Here is a 24100-nt window from a genome sequence, read left to right on the forward strand (position 1 = left end):
TCCTACCTGGGATCTGCCCTGACCAGGAATTGGTAACCAACCAGCTGAGCCACACCAGTCAGGGCAATAAACCATGATTTTTGCACTTCCTTTCCCGGTCAACCTTTTCCCATCCCCTGGAGTTAGTAATTGCTTCACCTTCTTCCATTTGCTTAGTTTCTTGAGTATTCATTACGAATTCTTGCTCAAACGTTGACAGGGTGGTAAAATTCCTCTCAGTGGAGTTAAACATCACGTAGCCACTTTGATTTTATCTCTGTCTTGGAAACTTCCCTGCTCAGCCCCCCAGGCTGTTCTCTGAGCCCCTGTGATACCGGGAGCTCCCTCGCTACCAGCCTGGGAATGCCTGGATTCCTGTTCCTTGGATTCCATGACTTCTCACTCCTTGGCTTTGCTGGAGCACAGCTTCCTGAGAAAAGGCACGTGGAGACAGAGCAGGTTTATCCTGCAGCTTACAAAGCTTATGGGCCCCTGGGAGGGCTGAGAACTGCTGCCAGGTGTTGGGTGGGGAGGAAAAGCCAGGTTGCCACCAAGAAGCGTTTTGGCCCAGCCGGTGTGGCTCAGTGGTTGGGCATCAAACTATGAACCAGGAGGTCACGGTTTGATTCCCAGTCAGGACACGTGCCTGGGTTGCAGGCTTGATCCCCAGCGTGGGGAGGCAGCCGATCAATGATTCTCTCTCATCATTGATATTTCTATCTCTCTATCTCTCCCTTACTCTCTGAAATCAATAAAAATATTTTTTTCTAAAAGAAGCATTTTTGGTCAATTTCCTAAATAGATTTTAAAAGAGTCCTGAACCTCCATGGCTCCGATTTCTGGTGATTTCTTTTCTCAATCTGAATAAATATTCACTTGCACACCCAATTTTGTATTCGCAATCTTATGATTTTTTTTTCCCGTAAAGAGTGCTCCCCAAATTATGGAGAAGTCAGGCCCCACAGGACGTGGCTGCTTTTTGAGACGTTACGCATTTAAGATGTCCGTTTTCTTCCTCTGCACTTGGCGGATGGTGGCTGGATAGAGGGTATTAACTGGATATAGCTTCCTCTCCATTTTGGAATCACTGTTCCATTTTCTCCCGCCTCCTTGGAGTGCTGTTGAGAAGGTGATGCCGTTCTGACTTCTGGTCCCTTGGATTTTGTTTTGATCTCTGGGAGTTTGTAGGGTTTTCTTTTCTATATTCCTCCTGTTCTGGTATATCCCCACGTCCTTAGTTACTGATAGGATGTGTTTGTTTATTTGTTTCCGTCTTTGTTCCAGGTACTTTCAAGTCCTTTTCCATCTAAAAATCATATCCTGCAGTTCTGGGTGGTTTTCTTGTTTTATCATTTCCCGTTTTTCTGGAACATTAATTCCTTAGATGTTGGGTCTCTTGGATCCACCCTCTGAGTCGCTTATCTTTCCCCATGTTCAAAGCTGTCTCCTGTCTTTTAGTTCTACTAAATCTCCCAACCCGCCGATGACATTTTTCTGCTTCTACCATGACATGTGTAATTCCCAAGGGCTTTTATTTGGGTCCGGAGCCTTCTGCATGTTCTGTTTTAAGGCATCCTGTTTTTATTTCATGGACACAATATCTCCTCCTGTGTCTGAGAACATTAACTTGGTATTTTTTTTCTACACTTTAAGTGTTCATCAGCTGCCTACGGCGTCTGTTTATTTTCAAAGTCTCTGTTATTTTTGGTTCTGCCTTTTATGTTGGGAGCTTTCTTGAAATGTCCAAGTTTCAGAATGGTGGACTGAAAATAAGAACGGCATACTAAAATGCAGTCCTGGGGTGTTTGTAGGGTGGCAAGCTTCATTGCAGGGTGATCGGGCAGAGCACGTTTTTTGCTGGCTTATCGTTATGTCTCCAGCCGCTTCCTAGTACCGTGGTCGGCAAACTGCGGCTCGCGAGCCACATGCAGCTCTTTGGCCCCTTGAGTGTGGCTCTTCCACAAAATACCACGGCCTGGGCAAGTCTATTTTGAAGAAGTGGCGTTAGGAGAAGTTTAAGTTTAAAAAATTTGGCTCTCCAAAGAAATTTCAATCGTTGTACTGTTGATATTTGGCTCTGTTGACTAATGAGTTTGCTGACCACTGTCTAGTATAATCAGTTTCTCATTAAAAAGGCCCTATCTCTAGCCCAGCCAGTGTGGCTCAGTGATTGAGCATTGACCTATGAACCAGAAGGTCATGGTTCAGTTCCCAGTCAGGGCACATGCCCAGGTTGTAGGCTGAATCCCCAGTGTGAAGCGTGCAGGCGGCAGCCAATCAATGATTCTCTCTCATCATTGATGTTTCCATCTCTCTCCCTCTCCCTTCTTCTCTGAAATCAATACAAATATATATTTTTTTTAAAAAAAAGAAAGGCCCTTTAATTAATAAAGAATTTTTTTAAAAAGGCCCTATCTCTAGCCATTTGAGAAAAGGCCACTAATAACTTAGATTTATTTATTATATAATTTCTTTAGCAGTAGAGATTCTTGTTTTATGGAAGCTAAGTGGTAGTCTAGGGTTCAAAGTCAGACTTTTTGTTCTGACTCCACCCACTTTAGAGTACCTGGTGCTTCTGTCACCTGTGTGCCCCTCAGTGTCCCTGTCTGTCACAGAGACCATCAGAGGCTTCCATGAAGACTGAGTTCTTTCCTATTAAAAAAATAAAAAGTGCCCTAGCCGGTTTGGCTCAGTGGATAGAGCGTTGGCCTGCGGACTAAAGGGTCCTAGGTTCGATTCTGGCCAAGGGCACATGTCTGAGTTGTGGGCTAGATCCCCCCCAGTAGGGGGCATGCAGGAGGCAACCAATCAGTGATTCTCTCTCATCATTGATGTTTCTATCTCTCTATATCTCTCCCTTTCTCTCTGAAATCAATAAAAATATATTTTTTTAGAAAAATAAAAAGAGAGATTCTAGGGCAGTGGTCGGCAAACTCGTTAGTCAACAGAGCCAAATATCAACAGTTACAACGACTGGAATTTCTTTTGAGAGCCAAAATGTTTAGACTTAAACTTCTTCTAACACCACTTCTTCAAAATAGACTCGCCCAGGCCGTGGTATTTTGTGGAAGAGCCACACTCAAGGTGCCAAAGAGCCGCATGTGGCTCGCGAGCCGCAGTTTGCCAACCACTGTTCTAGGGCAATGTACATATGTACAAATAATTGTTTTGGAGTAAAGATTTCCAAAACATGTATTCCCCACCCATAATGAAATACTTAGGAACCCAGAATAAATTAGGGGCTTTGAAGAAGCTCTATCTCATGCCAGGGTAGGTCCTAACAGGCTGTTTAGGAGATGAATTAGTTGAGATGGAAAAGCATAATTCGCCTAGTAATTTTTCTTTAGGAGGCCTTACCGGGGAAAGACTGTCCTAGTACCTCTGGAGAACTTCTTGGTCATAGGATCTGGGAGAGGATTTCTGTCCCTGAAGGCCACTCTCCGAATCCATGCCGGTTCCCCTTGAGCAGCCTGACCCGAGTCTATGCGTGAGGCAGATTCATCGCTCTCAGCTGAGGAAGCTTCCGCGTTAGATACTGGGGTTTCTACTGTGGGCTTTTCCTTCTCGGGCACCTTCAAAGAAGACTTGCCAATTCCTTGGAGGCTGGGGTTCAGTCTTGCTCTCCCTGTTCCTCCATCACCGGTCCTAGAATAATGCCTGATGCATGATAAGCTCCGGATTGATGTGGCTTGTCTTCAGTTCACTTCATTACCCTTTTTAAATGAGCCCTTCCTACCTACCCGGTTTGGCTCAGTGAATAGAGCGTCGGCCTTCGGACTGAAGGGTTCCAGGTTCGATTCCGGTCAAGGGCATGTACATTGGTTGCGGGCACATCTCCAGTAGTGGGTGTGCAGGAGGCAGCTGATCAATGTTTCTCTCTCAGTGTTTCTAACTCTCTCTCTCCCTTCCTCTCTGTGAAAAATCAAAAAAGTAAATTAAACTTAAATGAGCCCTTCCTACATGTCCCCTTGCTGTTTCCTCTGTTTCTCCTGCACCTTTTTCTAAAAATATGTTTTTACTGATTTCAGAGTGAAAAGGAGAGGGAGAGAAAAGTAGAAATATCAGTGATGAGAGGGAATCATGGATTGACTGCCTCCTGCACTCCCCACAGTGGGGATGGAGCCCACAACCCGGGCATGTGCCCTGACCAGGAATCAAACCATGACCTCCTGGTTCATAGGTCAGCGCTCAAACATGAGCCATGCCTGCCAGGCTCTTCTGCACCTTTTTATGTCACTCCCCTCCTCCTCAAAGTTGATAGATGGAACAGCTGGAAGGTAACAGACCAGGAAGTTGTCAAACTACCAGGACTCCAGGTAGAACTTCCAGGGGTGAAAACTCCCCCATGTCATTTTACTAAAGATGTAATAATTTCTGAGGTTATCACCAAAAACCCTGCAGACAGCTCCATCTTTAACCACAGTCCTATTTGGAATTTTTTTTCTTCATGCTCCACATCGCACCTCTCCCGTCCTTCCTTTCCTTCCACTCTCTTTGATCTGGCCCCCACCTTGACCCAAGCCTTCTCTTTGTTGTGTTTTAATGTTGTTTTTCTGCCTCCTCTCCCCTACCTTTATCTAACATTTGGAATAGTCTGTAATAATAAAACACAGTGATGTGCTGTTTCAGAAGACCTGCCTGCCTAACGCAGGCACGTACCCTGGTTGCGGGCACTGGTAAGTAAAATAAGGGTGACAGGAACACAAGCATCGGGGTCTGAGACAGTCAATCTGGCCCACATGCTGAAAACTGAGCAAAGGCAAGTCCAGTGAAGCAAATTGCAAAGGACATAACGCAAGCCCAGGATGACAAACCTCTCTCCTCTGGCTTCTGTGCTTCAGTCTCGCTGGTGCTATTTATTTTTATATGAAAGGCTCTAGTCAAGAACTAAACTACTGTGTAAAACCATGATCTGTCCATTCATGTTTCTCAGACACTACCACTCACCATAGAATGTGTGCCCCCATGACATGGAGGCTCAGCTGAGGACAGCCTAGAATATAAGCTGAAGTCATTCTTTTTTTTCTTTTTTTTAAATATATTTTATTGATTTTTTTACAGAGAGGTAGGGAGAGGGATAGAGAGTTAGAAACATCGATGAGAGAGAAACATTGATCAGCTGCCTCCTGGACACTCCCTACTGGGTATGTGCCTGCAACCAAGGTACATGCCCTTGACCGGAATCGAACCTGGGACCCTTGAGTCCGCAGGCCGACGCTCTATCCACTGAGCCAAACCGGTTAGGGCTGAAGTCATTCTTAATGCCTGAATGTGTATGATACTCTAAAATCCACCTCTATCTGGTTTACCAGGAAAGTCATATTCCGCGAAATCTTTAGGTGAAATTGATACTCCAGGATGATGTACCATAATGGTCCTGTGATTTCAGATATTCCTTTGCTTACCTACTCCCAAGAGGCACAGTACTAGATGACCCTTTTAAGGACGCATCTAGCTCTAAAAATTCTATGAGAAAGTACTGGCCCCAGCAACCTTACTAATGACTGGATTTAGATGATAGTTTCCTCGTGATTTAGGGTTAAGGCTAAGCTGCATCAGTTCATTTCAGATCAAGAACTGTTATTATATGCCCGGCTTTGTGCTCAGCCTTGGGAAGTTGAAGATGAAGCAGATAAGGTCTGCTTTTGAGGAGCCACTAGTCTAGTGAGTAAGACATGTAAATGTGTAATTTTAATGTGACAAGTAAATGATACAAATCAAGATATGTATAAGGTACTATGGTAGCACAGAGGTGGCACACGTAACCCAACCTGGAATTCACATAGGACTTTCTAAAGGAAATAAGGCCCACGTGTTGAAAACTGAGCAAAGGTTAAGTCAGGTGAAGAAAATTGCAAAGGACATACTAGGTGGAGAGACTAGCCTGAGCAAAGTGCACCCTGAAGGTTTGTGTTGGGGGAAAAGGGGAGATGAGGATGGAGAGGCGGGCAAAGAGCCAAGTCCTTTAACCGGTAGATCCTTTTAGCCACAGTTTCACTTTCCCTGGTTTCAGTGACTCACAGTCAACCACGGCCCGAAAATATTACATGGAAAATTCCAGAAAGAAACAATTCATAAATTTTAAGTTGCATGCCATTCTGAGTTGTGTGATGATATCTCATGCCATTCCATTCCTTCCCATCCGGCTGTGAATCATGCCTTTGTCCAACATCTCCACACTATTGTTCCCCCTCGTTAGTCACTTAGAGGATCTACCTCAATTATCAGATTGACTGTCTCAGACCCCGATGCTTGTGTTCCTGTCACCCTTATTTTACTTACGAGTGGCCCCAAAGTGTAAGAGTAGTGATGCTGGCTATTCGGACATGCCAAAGAGAAGCCAGGAAGTGCTTCCTTTAAGTGAAGAGGTGAGTAGTAGAGTACAAGAGGATATTTTAAGAGAGACCACATTGACATTATTTATTACAGTATATTTTTATATTTACTCTAATGTTGTTAGTTTCTTACTGTGCCTAATTTATAAAACTTATTATAGGGTAGGAAAAAATATATATAGGTTTGGGTACTAACCATGGTTTCAAGTATCCATTAGGGCTCTTGGAATGTATCCCCTGCAGATACGGAGAGACTACTATATATGAAATGCAAAGGGGAGTGGGCTACATCCATGTGGCGATTAGTCAATGAAATATTTTTTAAATTTTCTATTGGTTTTAGAGAGAGAAGGAGAGAAACACTGATGGGAAACATCAATTGGTTGTCTCCCACACGCACCCCGACCGGAGACCGAACCCGGGTATGTGCCCTGACTGGGAAACAAACCCGTCACCTTTGGCGTATGGGTCATTGCTCCAACCACAACAGCCAGGGCAATCAATGAAATATTTTAAATTCTATGGTGGTATAGTCAGATTTACACTGTAGGTAGATGACTGTGGCTGCAGAAGTGGAAAGACTGATGGGCAACAAGACTTAGAAGCATTGCAGTAGTCCAAGAAAAAGACACTGTGAGCCTACGTGAAATAATTGTAGGAACAGAAAGGAAAGAGGGAACACCAGAAAATGTGGAGAAACTAAATAAGCAGAGTTTGTTTTTTTTAGTCTCTTGGGGAACAGGGACCCTGCAGGGCAGAGTGAGGGACAAAGAGGAGTCTAAGGCCGAAACCGGTTTGGCTCAGTGGATAGAGCGTCGGCCTGTGGACTGAAGAGTCCCGGGTTCGATTCCGGTCAAGGGCATGTACCTTGGTTGCGGGCACATCCCCAGTAGGAGGTGTGCGGGAGGCAGCTGATCGATGTTTCTCTCTCATCGATGTTTCTAGCTCTCTATCCCTCTCCCTTCCTCTCTGTAAAATATCAATAAGATATATTTTTTTAAAAAAAGGAGTCTAGGATGACTCCCAGGATCCTGGCTATCAGAGTGACTGGGTGTTAAGCCATTGCCCAAGTTTGGGATACAGAAAAGCCAGTTTGGTGGGAAAGGAGGATGAGCTCCATTTGGAACATGTTGATGTGAAGGTGACTGAGAAGTATCTGTGTGTTTATGTGTGTGCCTGTCTGTTCGGCAGGTTAGATTCAGGAGTCTGAAACTTAGAGAAGAGCTCAGGGCTAGAGATAGTCATGGGAGTCATCAGCATGCAACTGTTAATGGAGCCATGGGTGTGTATGAATTCTTATAAGACGAAGACATATAAAACAAGAGTGGGCCAGAGACAGCTCGTGTTTAAAGAGGCAGACAAAAGAAGAGGACTCCTTAAAAGGGAGGAAGAAGATTATGGAAGATGAAGAGAACCAGGAGAGAATAGTGTCATGAAAGCAAAAGGAGTAGATAATTTCAAAGATAAGTGACTAGTTGACCCTGTTGACTACAAAGTAGTGTCAAGAACAAGAGAGGTCTACTGAGATAATGTTTTAAAGGTTTCCATTGAATGAAACAATATGAAGTGAACTCAGGTTTTGAGGGAAGTGATGTGTTTTCAAAAACTCGTCTATGGGAAATAGAAGGAGGTGTTTGCACCTGACAAGAGCTATTGAATGGAGTAGAAGCCAGCATCCACCTTGTTCACTGATGTAAGTGCTGAACAAGTTCCCTGGTAGTAGAGAAAGTAGGAAAAATATACTAAACTTTTTCCCTTTTTGCTTAAAAAATAAGCCAACCTTGCCTGGCCAGTGTGGGTCAATGATTGAGTGTCAACCTATGAACCAGGAGATCATGGTTCAATTCCCAGTCAGGGCACATGCCGAGGTTGCGGGCTTGATCCCCAGTGTGGGGCGTGCAGGAGGCAGCCAATCAATGATTCTCTATCATCATTGATGTTTCTCTCTCTCTCCCTTCCTCTCTGAATTCAATAAAAATATTTTTTTTTGTAAAAATATGAGCCAACCTTTCAAGTTCAGAGATGCCTCCTTCAGTCTAAAGCATGCTCAAGTGACTGCTTCTTTGTTGGTAGAACCCATAACCTTAGCTCCATTCTCCCCCACCAGGACTAAACTTGCTCTAATTTCTTTTCCTTTTTCACTTCATTCATTTGTGTAATGTGTTAGGAACAAAGGAAGAAAGGTATTTTAGAACCAGGAAATGCCATGGAGATTACCTCTTCCAAACTACCCCTTTAACAAACAAGGACATTATGATCCTGAGAGGTTACATATCTTGTTCAAGGTCACAGAGTGAGCTCATAGCAGAATTTGGACTAGAACCTAGGTCTTGTAACTCAGAGGCCGGTGTTCTTTATTAGATCTTGAGAAGTGAATTTCAGTCTTTAATTTAAGATTCCAGCCCTAGCCAGTTTGGCTCAGTAGATAAAGCACCAGCCCACAGACTGAAGGGTCCTGGGTTCGATTCCGGTCAAGAGCACATACCTCAGTTGCAGGCTTGATCCCTGGCCCTGGTTGGGGCACATGTGGGAGGCAAACAATCAATGTGTCTCTCTCACATAGATGTTTCTCTCTGTCTCTCCCCCTCCCTTCCGCTCTCTCTAAAAATCAATGGTAAAATATTCTTGGGTGAGGATTAACAACAACAGCAAAAAAGATTCCAATAAGACTGCCTAATTTTCATGACAGTTTGAAAGAAGCCATCAAGAAGGGCCCAGCTCGAATGCCAGACTCCTCTGTGAAGGCCTCTCAGAGTGTCTGGTGAGTTATTCTTCCGTGTCCACAAGGACTGCTATCAGCATATCCCATGACATGCACTGTTTCACAAGTATATAGCTCCCTACTAGATTATAAACTTGAGTGTAGGGCCCGTTTCTTATTCCTGTTATTATTTCCTCAGCACCCAGCACAGAGTCTCGTATTTAATAAGCTCCCATGGGAAAAAGAAAAGTAAAAGCAGGAATGAGACCATACTTTGCATAGGAACCAAACTGAGCGAGGAGGTAAATGAGCGCTTGTTCATGGTAATTTTGCTCAATAGCATCATGAGCTCGTGCCAGAACGAGGTTCACACTGTTATTCTGGTCTTGCACCTGCAGAGAAAATAACAATGATGGTAGTCGCTGTCAATTCGGAGACAGGGATGGACTCCAGAGTCGCTCAGGCCTTGGAGCAGGGATACACCTTCCCAGGAGTTCAGGACTAGGCCACCACCACACCGGCCGGTGGGCAACGGAGGGCTGCCAACATGGTCCCTGTGCTTCCCTGCCTCCTGCTACCAAGTAGCTCACAGAGGAAGGAGGGTGTTGCCCTGGTTATTTGCAGAGGAACAGAAAGCTGAGTCAGGCAGGGTTGGTTGTATTCCAAAGTACACTCAGATGGAAACCAGGTGAGTGTTTCTGTTGGGAGGACAGGATCAGGAAGTATAAAGATCAGGTTCTGCAGTAAAATGCTCTGTTCTCCCCAGGATCTACTTCCCTACTGACCAATACACATCCCATTCTCCAGGATTAGAACAGCGAGACACACACACACACACACACACACACACACACACACACACACACACACACACACACACACTTTGGGAGAGGTCAGCTATTAAAAGCAAAGGGCATCAGCCTTAGTTCAATAAGTATACTTCTCCTGACAGACGCCCAGGCTTCTCCCCTGTGAATTGTGGGAACAGGTTTAAGAACGCCAGAGAAGAGAGGAAACTGGCATTTATTAAAAACTTACTCTAGCCCTCGCCGTGTGGCTCAGTGGATGGAGCATCGGCCTGTGGACTCAAGGGTCCCAGGTTGGATTCTGGTCAAGGGCACATGCATGGGTTGCAGGCTCAATTCCAAGTAGGAGGCATGCAGGAGGCAGCTGATCAATGATTCTCTCTCATCATTGATGTTTCTCTCTCTCTCTCTCCCTCCCCCTCTCCCTTCCTCTCTGAAATCAATAAAAAAATTAAATGAAAAAAACTTAGTTAGCAGGGACATTTTCAGTTAATCCTCACGGGATCCCTCTGAGGTAGGTGCTCATGTCCATTTTAGAAGGAGGGGTCCTGACATGCAGAGGTTGGGGGACTGGTCGAAGGACTCGGCAGTAGAAGTGGCAAGACCAGAACTGCACTTGGGTTTGCCACTCCGCAGGTCGTGTTCTTTCCATGCTGGGACCACATCTCCCCTTAAAGGGCAGTTTAGGAGCCGCGTTTCCTTTAGGGAAATCTAAGAACCAGCATACACCTGACCAACATAACACTTGACTTACATCTTCCCCGTTTCCACCTTCCTCGGCCCGTTTGTGGTTGGTTTAATCCCTTCCCAGAGACTCTAGGGCAGGAAGGACCACGGTGTCTGGTTGATTTGACTTTTAAGTATACTGTTTGCACATTCCCAATCTAAGCCCATCTCAAGGTTTCCGGCATCCCTCCCTGGGAGAGAATGACCTGGTCCCGGTGAAGCTGGGGAAGTTTGGGTGAGGTGACGAGGCAGCAGTGCCAAGCGCAGCTGTGACGTGTGAACGACTGGTCTGGCTCATTCTTTTTCATGGCTGCGTAATAGTCCAAGGTGAAGGTGACCCATCATGAAGTCAAAGCTGTGATGGGAACTAAGCAGAGTTCCAGGTGCTGTGATAGGTGGTAGTCCACACCGTTTGCATCCTGTCATCACAAACTGGGAGCAGTTGGCTTTAGCTCTTCCTCCTGCTGTGAAAGCCACACCCTTAGCTCTCCTCATGCTGGTTGCTGAGCCCAAGCAGAAAACAAAATCCACTCTTTGCTCCTTCTTTTTGATTCTCTGACTCATCTAGATACATCCCTTCCTTTACTATTCCTACTTTCCCCATCAAAAGGGAAAATAGGGCCCTAACCGGTTTGGCTCAGTGGATAGAGCGTCGGCCTGCAGACTGAAAGGTCCCAGGTTCGATTCCAATCAAGGGCATGTACCTTGGTTGGGGGCACATCCCCAGTAGGGGGTGTGCAGGAGGCAGCTGATCGATGTTTCTCTCTCATTGATGTTTCTAACTCTCTATCCCTCTCCCTTCCTCTCTGTAAAAAAATCAATAAAATATATATTTTTTTTAAAAAGGGAAAATAGGGACTTTATTTAAAAAAACAAAACAAAGGGTGCCGTTATCAAGTATTTTTTAAATATATTTGTATTGATTTCAGAGAGGAAGGAAGAGGAAGAGAGAGATGGAAACATCAATGATGAGAAAGAATCATTGATTGGCTGCCTTCCGAACTCCCCACACTGGGGATTGAGCCCACAACCGGGGCATGTGCCCTGATCAGCAATCAAACCGTGACCTCCTGGTTCATAGGTCGATGCTCAACCATGAAGCGCAGGCGGGGCTCAATTTTTAACTCCAAGCGAGTGGCATCAACCATGATCTCTCCTGCCCACCATCTCCTCTCTCTACTTCTGTGCCTCTTCCTCGCTCCCACTCTTCCTCACTCTTCCTTTTTTTTTCTTTCTAACACTGTCAGCCTGTCCTCCATTTCACTTACCTCACATGAAAGAGACCGAGAATGTAGATAGGAAGATGGTTGAAAACAAGAACAAGGAAAAGCATGTCAAACCTCTTACTGAGATTAAGTTCCTTCCCCAGCGATCTCTTTAGAGGTGAAGTGAAAAGTTGGCCACAGCACCAGCCTTCTCGGTGGCCAGCCTTCGCGTCCAGCTACTACCTCTCCAGAATGTCCGACCCCCTGTCACGCTCGCTTTCTATCTCGTGTGATGTCAAAAAAAGAGTAAATATGTTAAAATGTAAAAGGAGACTTGTCTTAGCAAAAGCACCTTCTGATGTTTTCCTAAGGAGACTTGTCTTAGCAAAAGCACCTTCTGATGTTTTCCTACCTGTGGGTTTTCCTTCGAGTAATACATTTTAGAGTGTAAGGCCCTCACCAGTCTGTGTATACTAGAGAGCTCATTCCTTCAATGTTTGCTTTTTTTAATTTAATATTTTTTTAAATTATTTTTTAAAGCTAGAATTCTTAGGGACTTAAACCTATTTGAATGTTGTCATCCAAGTTATTAGAAGTCTACATTTTTTTAAAATTTATTTTTATTGTTGGGGCACTATTACAGATGTCCCCATTTCCCCCCCTTCCATCCAGTCCCTGCCCCGCCCTCCCTTCTGGCCATAATTTCACCCTTGTCTGTGTCTGTGGGTTATGTATATATGTTCTTTGGCTAATCCTTTCACCTTCTTTCACCCAGTTCCCACTTTTCAACCCTCCCCCAACCTCCCTCAGCTGTCAGTCTGTTCCATGTATCCATGCCTCTGTTTCTGTTTCGTTTGTCTGTTTATTTTGTTCATTAGATTACACATGTAAGTGAGATCATACGGTATTTGTCTTTCTCCGACTGGCTTATTTCACTTAGCATAATGCTCTCCAGGTCCATCCATGCTGTCGCAAAGGGTGAGATGCCTTCATTTTTGTAGTATTCCATTGTGTGAATGTACCGCAGCTTTTTTATCCACTCATCTGCTGGTGGGCACCCCCTAATTCGGTAGAAGTCTAAGTTTTTATTTTTTATGTGAGGTTAGTTATTGCCTTGTACTCCCTCATAAAGACTGACCTATCTTATATCTCTACCATATGTTCTGTAATGTAGCTAATCTAATAAACTAAGCAAATAATTTGTTAATGGAAGAAATCTACCTCCTCCCTCTCTCTCCCCTATCAAATCAAGATACTCAGCCTTCCAAGAAGCCTAAGTAAATTCATAAGTAGTTTCTACAGACATGCGGCAGGCCCTACTGATATAAATTTCAATCAGGGAGAAGGGGAGGGTGGGCCCAGGTATGGACACAGAGGCAGATAAGGACTCGGCCTGCATTTGGGGTACTGCTCTCAGAAGAATGGAGAAGGGCAGGGAGCACTGACAAAGCTGGTTTTTTCTGCACTTCTGGCTAGAAAAACAAAGGTGTATAATAGGCCTGACCTTGAAAGGGGCCTGCCTTACATATTAAATAAAAATGGAGAATTGTTTTATGGTGACCACAAAAATTAACTCAAAATGGACACTAGGCTTAAGTGTAGAATGCAAAAGTAGAAAACTTCTAGAACATAACATAGCCTAGATGAAGGTGGGTATGGTGATCCTTTCTAGATACAACAACAAAGACATGATCTATGAAAAAAAAAGTAAGTTAGACTTTTTACATATATTTTTAATTAATTTCAGAGAGGACGAGAGAGGGAGAAATAGAAACATCTATGATGAGAATCATTGATCGGCTGCCTTCTGCACACCCCCCACTGGAGATCAAGCCCACACGCTGGCATGTGCCCCAACTGGGAATCAAACCATGACCTCCTGGTTCATAGGTTGATGCTCAACCACTGAGCCATGCCAGCCAAGTTAGACTTTACTTAAAATTACATTTTCTCCTCTGCAAAAGACAAAATCAAGAGAATTAGAATACAAGCTACAGATTGACAGAAAATATTTACAAAAGACACATCTGTAAAGGACTGTTATTAAATTTTAAGAGTTCTTTGTTTATTTTGGATAAGAAAACAACCTGATTTAAAAACAAGCTAAAGACCTTAACAAACACTTTACCAAAGAAGATATCCAATAAGCCTATGAAGAGACTAAAGGTCTGGTGCACAAAATTTGTGCACAGGTAGGGTCCCTAGGCCTGGCCAGTGATCGGCCAATCTGTGGGGTACCCGGCAGGGCAATCGGGGGTCCTCGCACCTGCCTTGACTGGCCTGGCACTGCCCACTCACCGGCACCACCCCCCGCCACCACCCCCCGCCGTCACCAGTCGGGGCCTGCAGGCTGGGGGCAGCTTCTGCATTAAGCGCCTGCCCCCTGGTAGTCAGTGCACGTCATAGTGACCGGTCGTCCCACCGCATATTAGGGTTTTATATAGATAGATGCTCCACATCAGATGACATTAGGGAAATGCAAGTTAAAACAATGAGATACCATTGCACACCTATTAGAACGGCCAAAATCCAGAACACGGACACCACCACGTGCTGGTGAGAATGTGGAGCAACAGGAACTCTCGTCTGTTGCTGGTGGGAATGAAAGTGGTGCAGCCACTTTGGAAGACAGATTGGCAGTTTCTACAGAACATACTCTTACCCTGTAATCCAGTAATCTCACTGCTTGGTGTTTACCTAAAGGAGATAAAAACTTATGTCCACACAAAATCCTGCACACACATGTTTATAATAGCTTCATACTTGCCAATTCTTGGAAGCAACCAAGATGTCTTTCAGTAGGTGAATAGATAAACTGTGGTACATCCAGACAATAGAATTTTTTTGGTGTGTATTAATCCTCACTGGAGGATATTTCTTCCATTGATTTTATAGAGAGTGAAAGGGAAGGAGGAGGAGTAGAGGAGAGAGAGAAACATTGATGTAAGAGAGCCACAGTTGGTTGCCTCCTGCACACACCCCAACAGGGGTGGGGAACCTGCAATCCAGATACGTGCCCTTGACCGGAATCGAACCCTTCAGTTTGTGGGCCGACGCTCTAACCACTGAGCAATGCCATCCAGGACTAGAATATTATTTAATACTAAAAGTAAATAAGCTATCAAGCCAACAACAACAACAACAAAAAAAACCCCACATGGGAGAAACTTAAATGCATGTTTACCAAGAGAGGAACCAATTTGAAGAGGTACAGACTGTATGATTCCAAGTACAGTCAAACATCGGTTCTCGAATGTCTCCCATCTCCCACAACTCAGTTCTCCACCAAGTTGTTCATGGAAAAAATGTCTCGGTTAACTTCAGTTCTCAGCCTGACAACCCTTTCATGCCAATACATCAGCATGACAAAAAGCATCTCTCAGGCCAAAGGAGAAATTTGTGCCAGTATGAGTCAGTTTACCACTACCATCTCAGGAAATTGTGCATGTGTGTTGCTTTGGTTGCTGGAAAAATAGACAATTAGCACTCATCCCACAAATATTGGAGTGCTTACATACTATGTGTCAGACCCTATGTGAGTACAGAGCTACCTGCAATAACAAAGCAGATCAAGCCGAAACCGGTTTGGCTCGGTGGATAGAGCATCGGCCTGCGGACTGAAAGGTCCCGGGTTCGATTCCGGTCAAGGGCATGTACCTTGGTTGCGGGCACATCCTCAGTGGGAGGTGTGCAGGAGGCAGCTGATCGATGTTTCTCTCTCATCGATGTTTCTAGCTCTCTATCCCTCTCCCTTCCTCTCTGTGAAATATCAATAAAATATATTTTTAAAAAAAAAGTTAAATAAAAAACAAAGCAGATCAAGTCCTACTTTCATGGAACTTACATTCTAGTGGGCAAAATAGATGCTAAAAAAAAAAAATCAATACGTACTACAGATAGTGATTCATTAAAGAAATTTAGAAGTATATATGGATTGAAAGTGGAACACATCTGCTACTTTGCATAAAATAGGGAATAAAGAAACATTTGAGCAGAGACACCAGTAAAGTGAAGGAGAAAAGAGTCGGCGCTCCGTGGGAAAATTGATTTAGAAATAACAGACAGTGCACAGCCCGGAAGCAGGAGTGGGTGGTACTTGTTGAAGCAATAGCGGGGGACCCTGTGTCGCAGGGATAGAGGGGGAGGAGAGATCAAAGAGAGCTCAGGTCACCTGGAGCCCTGGAAAGGACTTTGGATTTACAGAGCCATAACAATGTAGCTAATGATTTCAGTCAATGTGTGTAATGTAACGCCTGTGAAGTGAAGGAGAGAGTCTGTAGGAGGGCTCCAGGAAGTTGACAGAGAAGGCCGGACAACAGTAGATTAACAGAGGGCCGTGTGCACGAATTAACTAGAACGATGGAGGAAATTACCAGAAGAAGAAGAAAAAACAGAATTCAAAGTGGTTTGTGGTGGGAGAAGGAGGGAACACGGGGCTGCTACTTTCATTGTAAAACTTTAAATACTATTTGACACTTTGAAAACTGTAAGCATTTTTTAGAAGCTTGCCAAAGCGCTTGATGAAGGGTGGAAACCTCAACTGCGGATGTATCCGGTGTGAACCAGCCCTGACCTTGTAGCCAGTGACACAGGGACGGCAGGGTTGGAGTAGGCCGTGCAGACCGCGGTGCTCTATCTTCCTAAGTGGTATCTTCTAGATCTCCATCAACTGCTATTTTTCTCCCACCCTGCATTGCTTTAGGTCACCAGCCAGGCCGCAAAAAAAAAAAAAAAAAAAAAAAAAAAACACTTTCCTTCTGAATAAATTCTGTGTAACTCATCGCGTTGATCCCATAGCCTATGCTACTGTAACCAGGATAAAAGAAACCAGGCCTGAAATCTTGTGTGGAATAAGGTGGTGTTGATGTAACTATTTTGACTTTTACTGAATTTGAATCATGTTGACCATATTCATTTATGTTAGAGCTGCATCAAATCTCTGTAATTTTTCAAATTATACTCAAATTAGGTGAAAGTGATACTGTGCATTCGTTTGCATGTCTTTAATTCCAGTGAGATTCCTTATCGATGTTATTTGTGAATTGTGTTCCGTGTCTGTGCCCGTTCTTCTATAGGATGTTCCTCGTTAATTTGTAAAGGCTCTGGAAGGCAATATTGTGATGAGGAGACAGCTATTTGGAGTTCATTCCCAGGGTTCTCTAGACATTGAGATAAGACCTGAGCTGAGGACTCCCACCCCAAGCTCTGGCTTTGCTTTTCCTCGGGTGCCTTTTAAAATAACTATTCCAGCCCAGCCGGTGTGGCCCAGTGGTTGAGCATCAATCAACCTATGAACCAGGAGGTCACAGTTCAATTCTCAGTCAGGGCACATGCCTGGGTTGCAGGCTCAATCCCCAGTGTGGGGCATGCAGGAGGTAGCTAATCAATGATTCTCTCTCATCATGGATGTTTCTCTCCCCCTTCCTCTCTGAAATCAATTAAAATATATATATATTTAAAAATAAAATAGGGAGTCTCTGTTTGGGGGGCTCAGGCAGCAGTGCCACCTTTAGAGGCTCCCTTTTCCCTAAAACTTTACAGCCATTCGAGGCGAAATGGCTCCAGACTAGAGGGGAGCGGGCGGAGGCTGTGCAGGGGCTACGGGACCACAGATGCCTGCAGGGAAGGACGCGGGAGGCCCACTGAGCCGCTGGGCCTTTTTCTCCCTTTGCTGTGGCACTGCCTACCGCAAAGATAAACGTGTCCTGGGTCCTCTCTTTGGAGAAGGGGCATCTGTGTTGCTGGTGGAAGTGGGGCCCTTGTGGAGTCGTGAGAAAAAGCAGAGACCCACAAGGGAGAGTGAGGTCTGCTGGTAAAAGTTATTTGGGTGAAAATAGAAGGCTCCAATGTCCCATCTGTCTGTCCCAATATAGAAAATCGGGGCCAGGAAGTAGGGCCAATGTCCAGAGAGTCTGTGCCACGTTAAAGCTAGGCCAAGCCAGCCTTCCTCACCGTCGGTGAGCTTAGCTCTTGTTCTGGCTGCAATCAGGTGCGGTGCTGCTGGATCCAGGCTCCCACCTGGAGCCGGCGTTTGAAGTCCTCGTGCCGTCCCCTCAGCCATGCTGCTAAGGCCACATGGTTGCTAAGGAGAGAACATGCAAATCAACTGGATGACTGCATATTCCCTGAGTATATATTTTTATTGATTTCAGAGAGGAAGAGAGCGATAGAAACATCAATGATGAGAATCATTGATTGGCTGCCGCTGCATGCCCCACACTGGGGATCGAGCCACAACCCGGGCATGTGCCCTGACCAGGAATCGAACTGCGACCTCCTGGTTCAAAGGTCAAGGCTCAACCACTGAACCACGCCAGCCCGGCATCCCTGGGATTATATTATCTTGGTCTTGGGAAGGACCAGGTGTTTTTTCAAAATAACTGACCAACTTCCGAAGCTTTCACGGGACTGATGGGCCCATCCCGACCAATGGTCCCTTTCGCCGGCTAGATTGACAAGCCTCTATGGTCAAGCACCTCCCCATGGGCCATTTGACTTCTCTTTCACGTGTGCTTACCTCCCCTTGGTCCCCCGACAATCCGGGCCCTGAGGGGGAAGGCAGGGGTGTTAATCCTTGGTGAGGCAGTACTGTGATCGCCTGGGGAAACTGCAGGCTCAGTGTCCGATTCAGCTCTCCAGCCCATTAAGCTCAACAGTATTTGATTCCCTTGCTTTCTTTATTAATATCGACACTACCGTCTGCAGACGCTCAGCTTCTCAGCTACAGAAAGACCGGCTCGAGCACGCACCTCAGCGTGGACATGTTCCACAAGCTGAATCGTGATGCCGTTGAAACAGTGTCTTATTTCTTGTTTCAAACGCTGGCCAGTCTCTCAGCAAAATAGTTCTCAGACATTGTTGGCCTCATACCGAATTCCAGAAATGTTGCTTTGAATGCTTAAAAAGAAAATGTGTGCTGAATGTGGACGTAGCTTTCCTCGAGTTGTTGGTTCAGTGTTTCTTTCTCCTGGTGGACCCAAGTTTATTCAGCTAATGTATCATTTTGCATGATCTGTTGCAATGAAATATATAAAAACCCATGCATGAAGGGCAAGGGGCGGCCCCCCTTCCCTGCCGCGCCCCGTTTCCCTGGACAAGGGGGGCTCTGCACCAACCAGGTCCCACTGCATGCTGAGGGCCACCAGGGTGGGGGACTTGAGGCCACCTGAGGCTCCTCAGCCTGGGCAGGACTCTGACAGGCGGTCGGTCATAACCCCACAGATGGAAGCTTCGCCCCATGGCTTGCCTTCCCGTGTTTTGATCTATAAAATACCAGTGTCCATGACTATTCTTCTTACTCCCTCCTTTACATTTAGGAAGACCTTTCTACCCTGAGATCAATTAATATTTACCTATCCTCCATTTCCCCTCTCCCCGCCCTGCTATTTACCAACGTTGTTCAAACCTCAGGGTCAGCATGTAACTGCTCAGCGGACAAGACATTGGTGACACGGTGACAGGACATAGACTTGCTTGATGAGAATGAGTGGGCCCTTCTCCATACGGCTTGTGATCTGGACTCCTCCGTCATGTGTTGCATTTCCTGCCAAGATACCCATTTGTTTTCCTCCTTCAGCCACCTGATAGCTGCCCCTGTGTTTCAGGTGACCCAGGGCCCCGATGGCAAACTTCAAGGGCCACGCTCTCCCGGGGAGCTTCTTCTTGATCGTTGGGCTGTGGTGGTCAGTGAAGTACCCACTGAAGTATTTTCACCAAAAGGGGAAAAGAGGCCAACTGAGTCATAATTATGAGCGTCTGGAGATCATTGAGGCCGCCATCAGAACTTTATTTCCAGTCATTGGTAAGGATGGGGGCCGCATGGTCCAGGGGATCTCCCATCACGCCCAGAGCCTTCAGCCCACTCTCTGGACCCTGTGGATGGCTGTCTCCACGGGCAGAGATAATAGAGAAATGGCTGTCAGTTGGCCACTAAACATTTCACCGCAACACCTGCTGTGCACCAAACTTTGTATATCAACAGTGAATGGTGCCTCGCATCTCAGTGCACTGTGAGAAAGTACCAAGAAAATTACATCCTTTGCCCCAGAAGGACATGGGGGTAGGCTGTAGGAACAGAAGACATACTTTATGAAAAGGGCAAAACACCAAATTAGAAAAAAGAACAAAATAAGAGAGTAAGTTCATGAGTTATGAGAAAAGACTAATAAATGAAGTTGAGTTTTAGAAAAATCTTTCCCCAACTGTCTCTCCCCCAGAATCTCAAGAGTAAACCCCTACTCATTGGCATATCCTCCACCCCAAACCTCAAGCAGGTAGAGAGAGGAGTGTTATGCTTGGGGCTAGTAAGAGGCAGCGGGAGAGACGGAAAGAAGCCCGCAGAGGCTGTGTGGGATGGATCTTCCTTTATGGTGCCCTTCCCTACAAAATTCGCCCACTTCCTCCTCATCTATTCCACTCTGCTGGTAATGAGGGACCTTACTCGGCAATTGCATTTGCCACTCGCCATCTCTGGCCTCCACTTTCCTGGGCGAGCTGAGGCCAGGCCAGTGGCTTCTCTGGGAGTTGGCACAGGAACACAGCCTTGTGTCCTGGTCCAGCTGGACTTGCCCATTCACCAGCCACTCGGGCGTCAGAAAGGCTTTCTCATCTTTTTGGAGCCGAGAAGTAAACAGGGACCGTATGGCTTAAATGGCATTGGCCTAAACAAAGCTAAAAAACTGTGTCTGGGTGAAAATAACTCACTCACCAATGATTTCCTGAGTTCTCACTATGTGCCAGGAACTCACCGTTCTAGATAAAGGGGTACAGTGGGGAACTCGCCGTTCTAGATAAAGGGGTACAGAGGGGAACTCACCATTCTAGATAAAGGGGTACAGTGGGGAACTCACCGTTCTAGATAAAGGGGCGCAGTGGGGAACTCACCGTCCTAGATAAAGGGGTGCAGTGGGGAACTCACCGTTCTAGATAAAGGGGTACAGCGGGGAACTACAGCTAGTCTCCAGCTCTGATAGGACTTCCCTTTCCTGGGTTTTCGCCCACTCCTGGATCCTTTATGCATACATTCAGACATGGGCCAGGTTTGGGGAAACAATGTTTGGGGAACAGGTTCCCGAATGCGTCATGGAGGAGTTACTGTAGCCCCTAGAACACTCTGGGCACCAGGCATAAAAGGCAAAGCTTTCGCCTTCAAAGCAGGGACAGTAGGAGGGATGAGAACCGAGACCCACACTGAGGCACAGCTTAGCCACCTGGCCATCTCTAAAGCTTGCCTCTCCTGGGACACATATGGGAGAAACGCCAAGGTGACGTGTAGGACACTGAAACCTACAGCTATGGGAAGGAGCCGAGACCGCAGAGCCCACTCCGTGCCTCGAAGCGCACCTGGGAGCAGCCTCCCTCCCTTGGGCGTGCACCAGTATCTCCATCGCCAGTGTCTGCTCCGATTCTATTATTTCCAACCTAACGGTTTCCTTCCAGGATTTTTCCCTGCTCACTTGGCAGAGGGAGCCCCAAGATGAAGTTATCTGCCACACTCGCACTTAGGTGACAATGCCTTCCTTCCATCTCAGCTCCCAGACAAGTTTCCTGTGGACTGTGGCTGCGTTTCTACGGCTGCTTCTCCTCCCTCCACATGCCCCCGTCCAAAGAACAGCAACTGAGACGGGACATCTACACAGGTTCCTCAGCAAAGACCTCACTTTAGACCAGCCGTGGGCAAACTACGGCCCGCGGGCCGGATCCGGCTGTTCTATCTGGTTCTCTTGCTCTCCCCTCTGCTCCTTTACTTTGAATTTATATCAGTTCACACAAACACTCCATCCATGCTTTTGTTCCGGCCCTCCGGTCCAGTTTAAGAACCCATTGTGGCCCTCGAGTCAAAAAGTTTGCCCACCCCTGCTTTAGACTGAAGTAGCAAAGTAGGGCCACTAAGCCACAGGCCGTGTCACCCACATCCTGACTTCAGTCCTGACGCGGGGGTTATCTTTGGCTTGTCTCCTGTTGTCTTAGAATTACTCTCCACTCCTAATTTCCATCCTCATTTCCCTGCAGGGATCCTAGCAGAGCAGTTTGTTCCGGATGGGCCCCACCTCCACCTGTACTCGGAAAACGAGTGGATCAAGCTGATGAATTGGCAACACAGCACCATGTATCTGTTCTTCGCAATCTCAGGAATCACTGACATGCTCACCTATCTCGTCAGTCACGTGCCCTTGGGGGTTGACAGACTGGTGATGGCTGTGGCAGCATTCAACGAAGGTAACTTAGTGGTAAGGATGGGAAAAGGGAAGAAACTGACAAGTTGTGGTTATGACGGATCTGGGCACAATACACCAGGGCTATCACAAATATAACAACCTTCCCCAGAAAAATCCAAATCTCTGAACTTCCACAACCTGAGCAGGCTTAGTCCTATGCTCTGGATGGCATAGGTGACATATTCCTTAAAGAACCCACGAAAGGCCCGGCCACTGAGGTTAGGTGGTTGAGCATCGACGTACGAACCAGGAGGTCACGGTTCAATTACCGGTCAGGGCACATGCCTGGGTTGCGGGCTCGATCCCCAGTGGGGGACTTGCAGGAGGCAGCCGTTCAATGATTCTCATCACTGATGTTTCTCATCACTGATGTTTCTCTCTCTCTCTCCCTTTCATCTCTGAAATCAATAAAATTTTTTTTTTTAAAAAAAGAACCCAGGAAAGCACAAGGCTTTTAGCCAAAGTCACTGGCTAGGAGTGTAAAACTCTCCCTGCCCTCTCATGCGCACATCTACACGGAAACACAAGCACTGTTTGAAGACGGGGTGACGGCCACCCTGCCAGATTATCACTCCCTGTGGTTTGGGAAGAGAAACTCTACAGTCCAGCTCCCACCCGGAGTGTCACTGTCTGGACTCCATCACAAATAGGAGACCCACCCAGAGCTAGGCAGATCTCCCAACGTAGCTCATGTTAAATGGGGTCGTAAAAAAAGCATCTTGTAATCCAACAACCGCACTGACTTCTGTTATCTCAGGAAGAGCTTTAAAAAGGTGCATGAGGGCAAAACCGAATTTCAAGTAAACACACAGTATGTCACCAATCAGCAATATTTCACTTACCCATCCTGTATTGAACCCTACCATCAAGTCTGTAAAAAGATAGATATCCTTTGCTGCTTATACCCACACACAATTTTTTTTAATATAGTTTTATTGATTTGAGAGAGTAAGAGGGGAAGAGGGATAGAAACATGTGATAAGAGAGAATCATTGATTGGCTGCCTCCTGCATGCCCTCTACTGGGGATTGAGCCTACAACCCAGGCAAATGCCCTGACCGGGAATTGAACCGTGACCTCCTGGTTCATAGGTTGACGCTCGACCATTGAGCCACACTGGCTGGGGCAGCACACACACAGGTTTCATCTGCCTGTTGCTTGTCCTGTAATGTTCTATAAACTGACTTTCCAAGGGCAGAAGACCCTGGCTGAGGACATTCTATAATGGGGCGTGCGGGGTGAATGCTGACGTAGAAACGGGCATCTCTGACGGCCGTGCCTGGCTCTGGGGCAGGTTTCCTCTTCTACCACCATGTCCACAACCGGCCGCCACTGGACCAGTACATCCACTCGCTGCTGCTGTGCGCTGTGTTTGGAGGGGCTCTCAGCATCTTCTTGGAGGTGATCCTTCGGGACAACATTGTGCTGGAACTTTTCCGAACCACGCTCGTTATTCTTCAAGGCACCTGGTTCTGGCAGGTAACTATTCAAACACTGCTCCTAACACTGTATGAACTGAGAGGCCCCACAGAGCGTGTCCAGGTGAAGTCTGACATGCCATGTGGATGGACTCAGATGGCCGCCCCTGGACCTGGGGAGCTTTACCCATGAAAAGCCTGCCGATGCGTTAAGCAGAGTCTATGGAGCGTACACAGTGAGCAGATTAACTATTTCCCCATCTGCCCACCCCAGTGGAGGTGCTGATACCATCTACAGGCTCCACTTGCTGAACTGTCCACCTGAAATTTGGTTGGAAATAAGCCTTCACTAAAACCAGAATTAACCCAGCCGTTTTCCTGTGCAAAATGTCTTTCCACGCTAAGGCAGGCATGGGGAATGCGGTCTGAATGCCTTTGGTAACCACAGGAAGAGGCAACTAATGACAGGCTGTCTTCTCTGTGTGACCCACCAGATTGGGTTTGTGCTGTTCCCGCCCTTCGGCAGCCCGCAGTGGGACCAGGAAGATCACGCGAACCTCATGTTCATCACCATGTGCTTCTGCTGGCACTACCTGGCTGCGCTCTGCATCGTGGCCGTCAACTACTCTCTTGTTCACTGGTACGTCCCCGAGACTTCTGTCAGGGTTCTCCTTCCTTACCACCACCCTGCACCATTTTTAATTCCAGGGACC

At 46.3% G+C, this 24100-nt stretch overlaps 1 protein-coding gene across 2 annotated transcripts in view; it reads left to right on the forward strand.

The window, feature by feature from the left end:
* TMEM45B (transmembrane protein 45B) overlaps positions 1 to 24100 on the forward strand; it is a 33273-nt gene that overhangs the window by 5867 nt on the left and 3306 nt on the right. Inside the window, exons 2-5 of one of the 2 annotated variants that reach the window (XM_080650369.1) lie at positions 19357 to 19553; positions 21764 to 21970; positions 23264 to 23448; positions 23882 to 24027. In XM_080650369.1, the coding sequence (XP_080506495.1) occupies positions 19373 to 19553; positions 21764 to 21970; positions 23264 to 23448; positions 23882 to 24027 (719 nt within the window). In that variant the 5' untranslated portion in view covers positions 19357 to 19372. Of the gene's footprint in view, positions 1 to 19253; positions 19554 to 21763; positions 21971 to 23263; positions 23449 to 23881; positions 24028 to 24100 lie in introns of those variants that run through there. The other variant, XM_080650370.1, reaches the window with a different exon arrangement.

Source organism: Plecotus auritus, assembly GCF_963455305.1.
Source record: "Plecotus auritus genome assembly, chromosome: 13".
Classification (NCBI taxonomy): Eukaryota; Metazoa; Chordata; class Mammalia; order Chiroptera; family Vespertilionidae; genus Plecotus; species Plecotus auritus.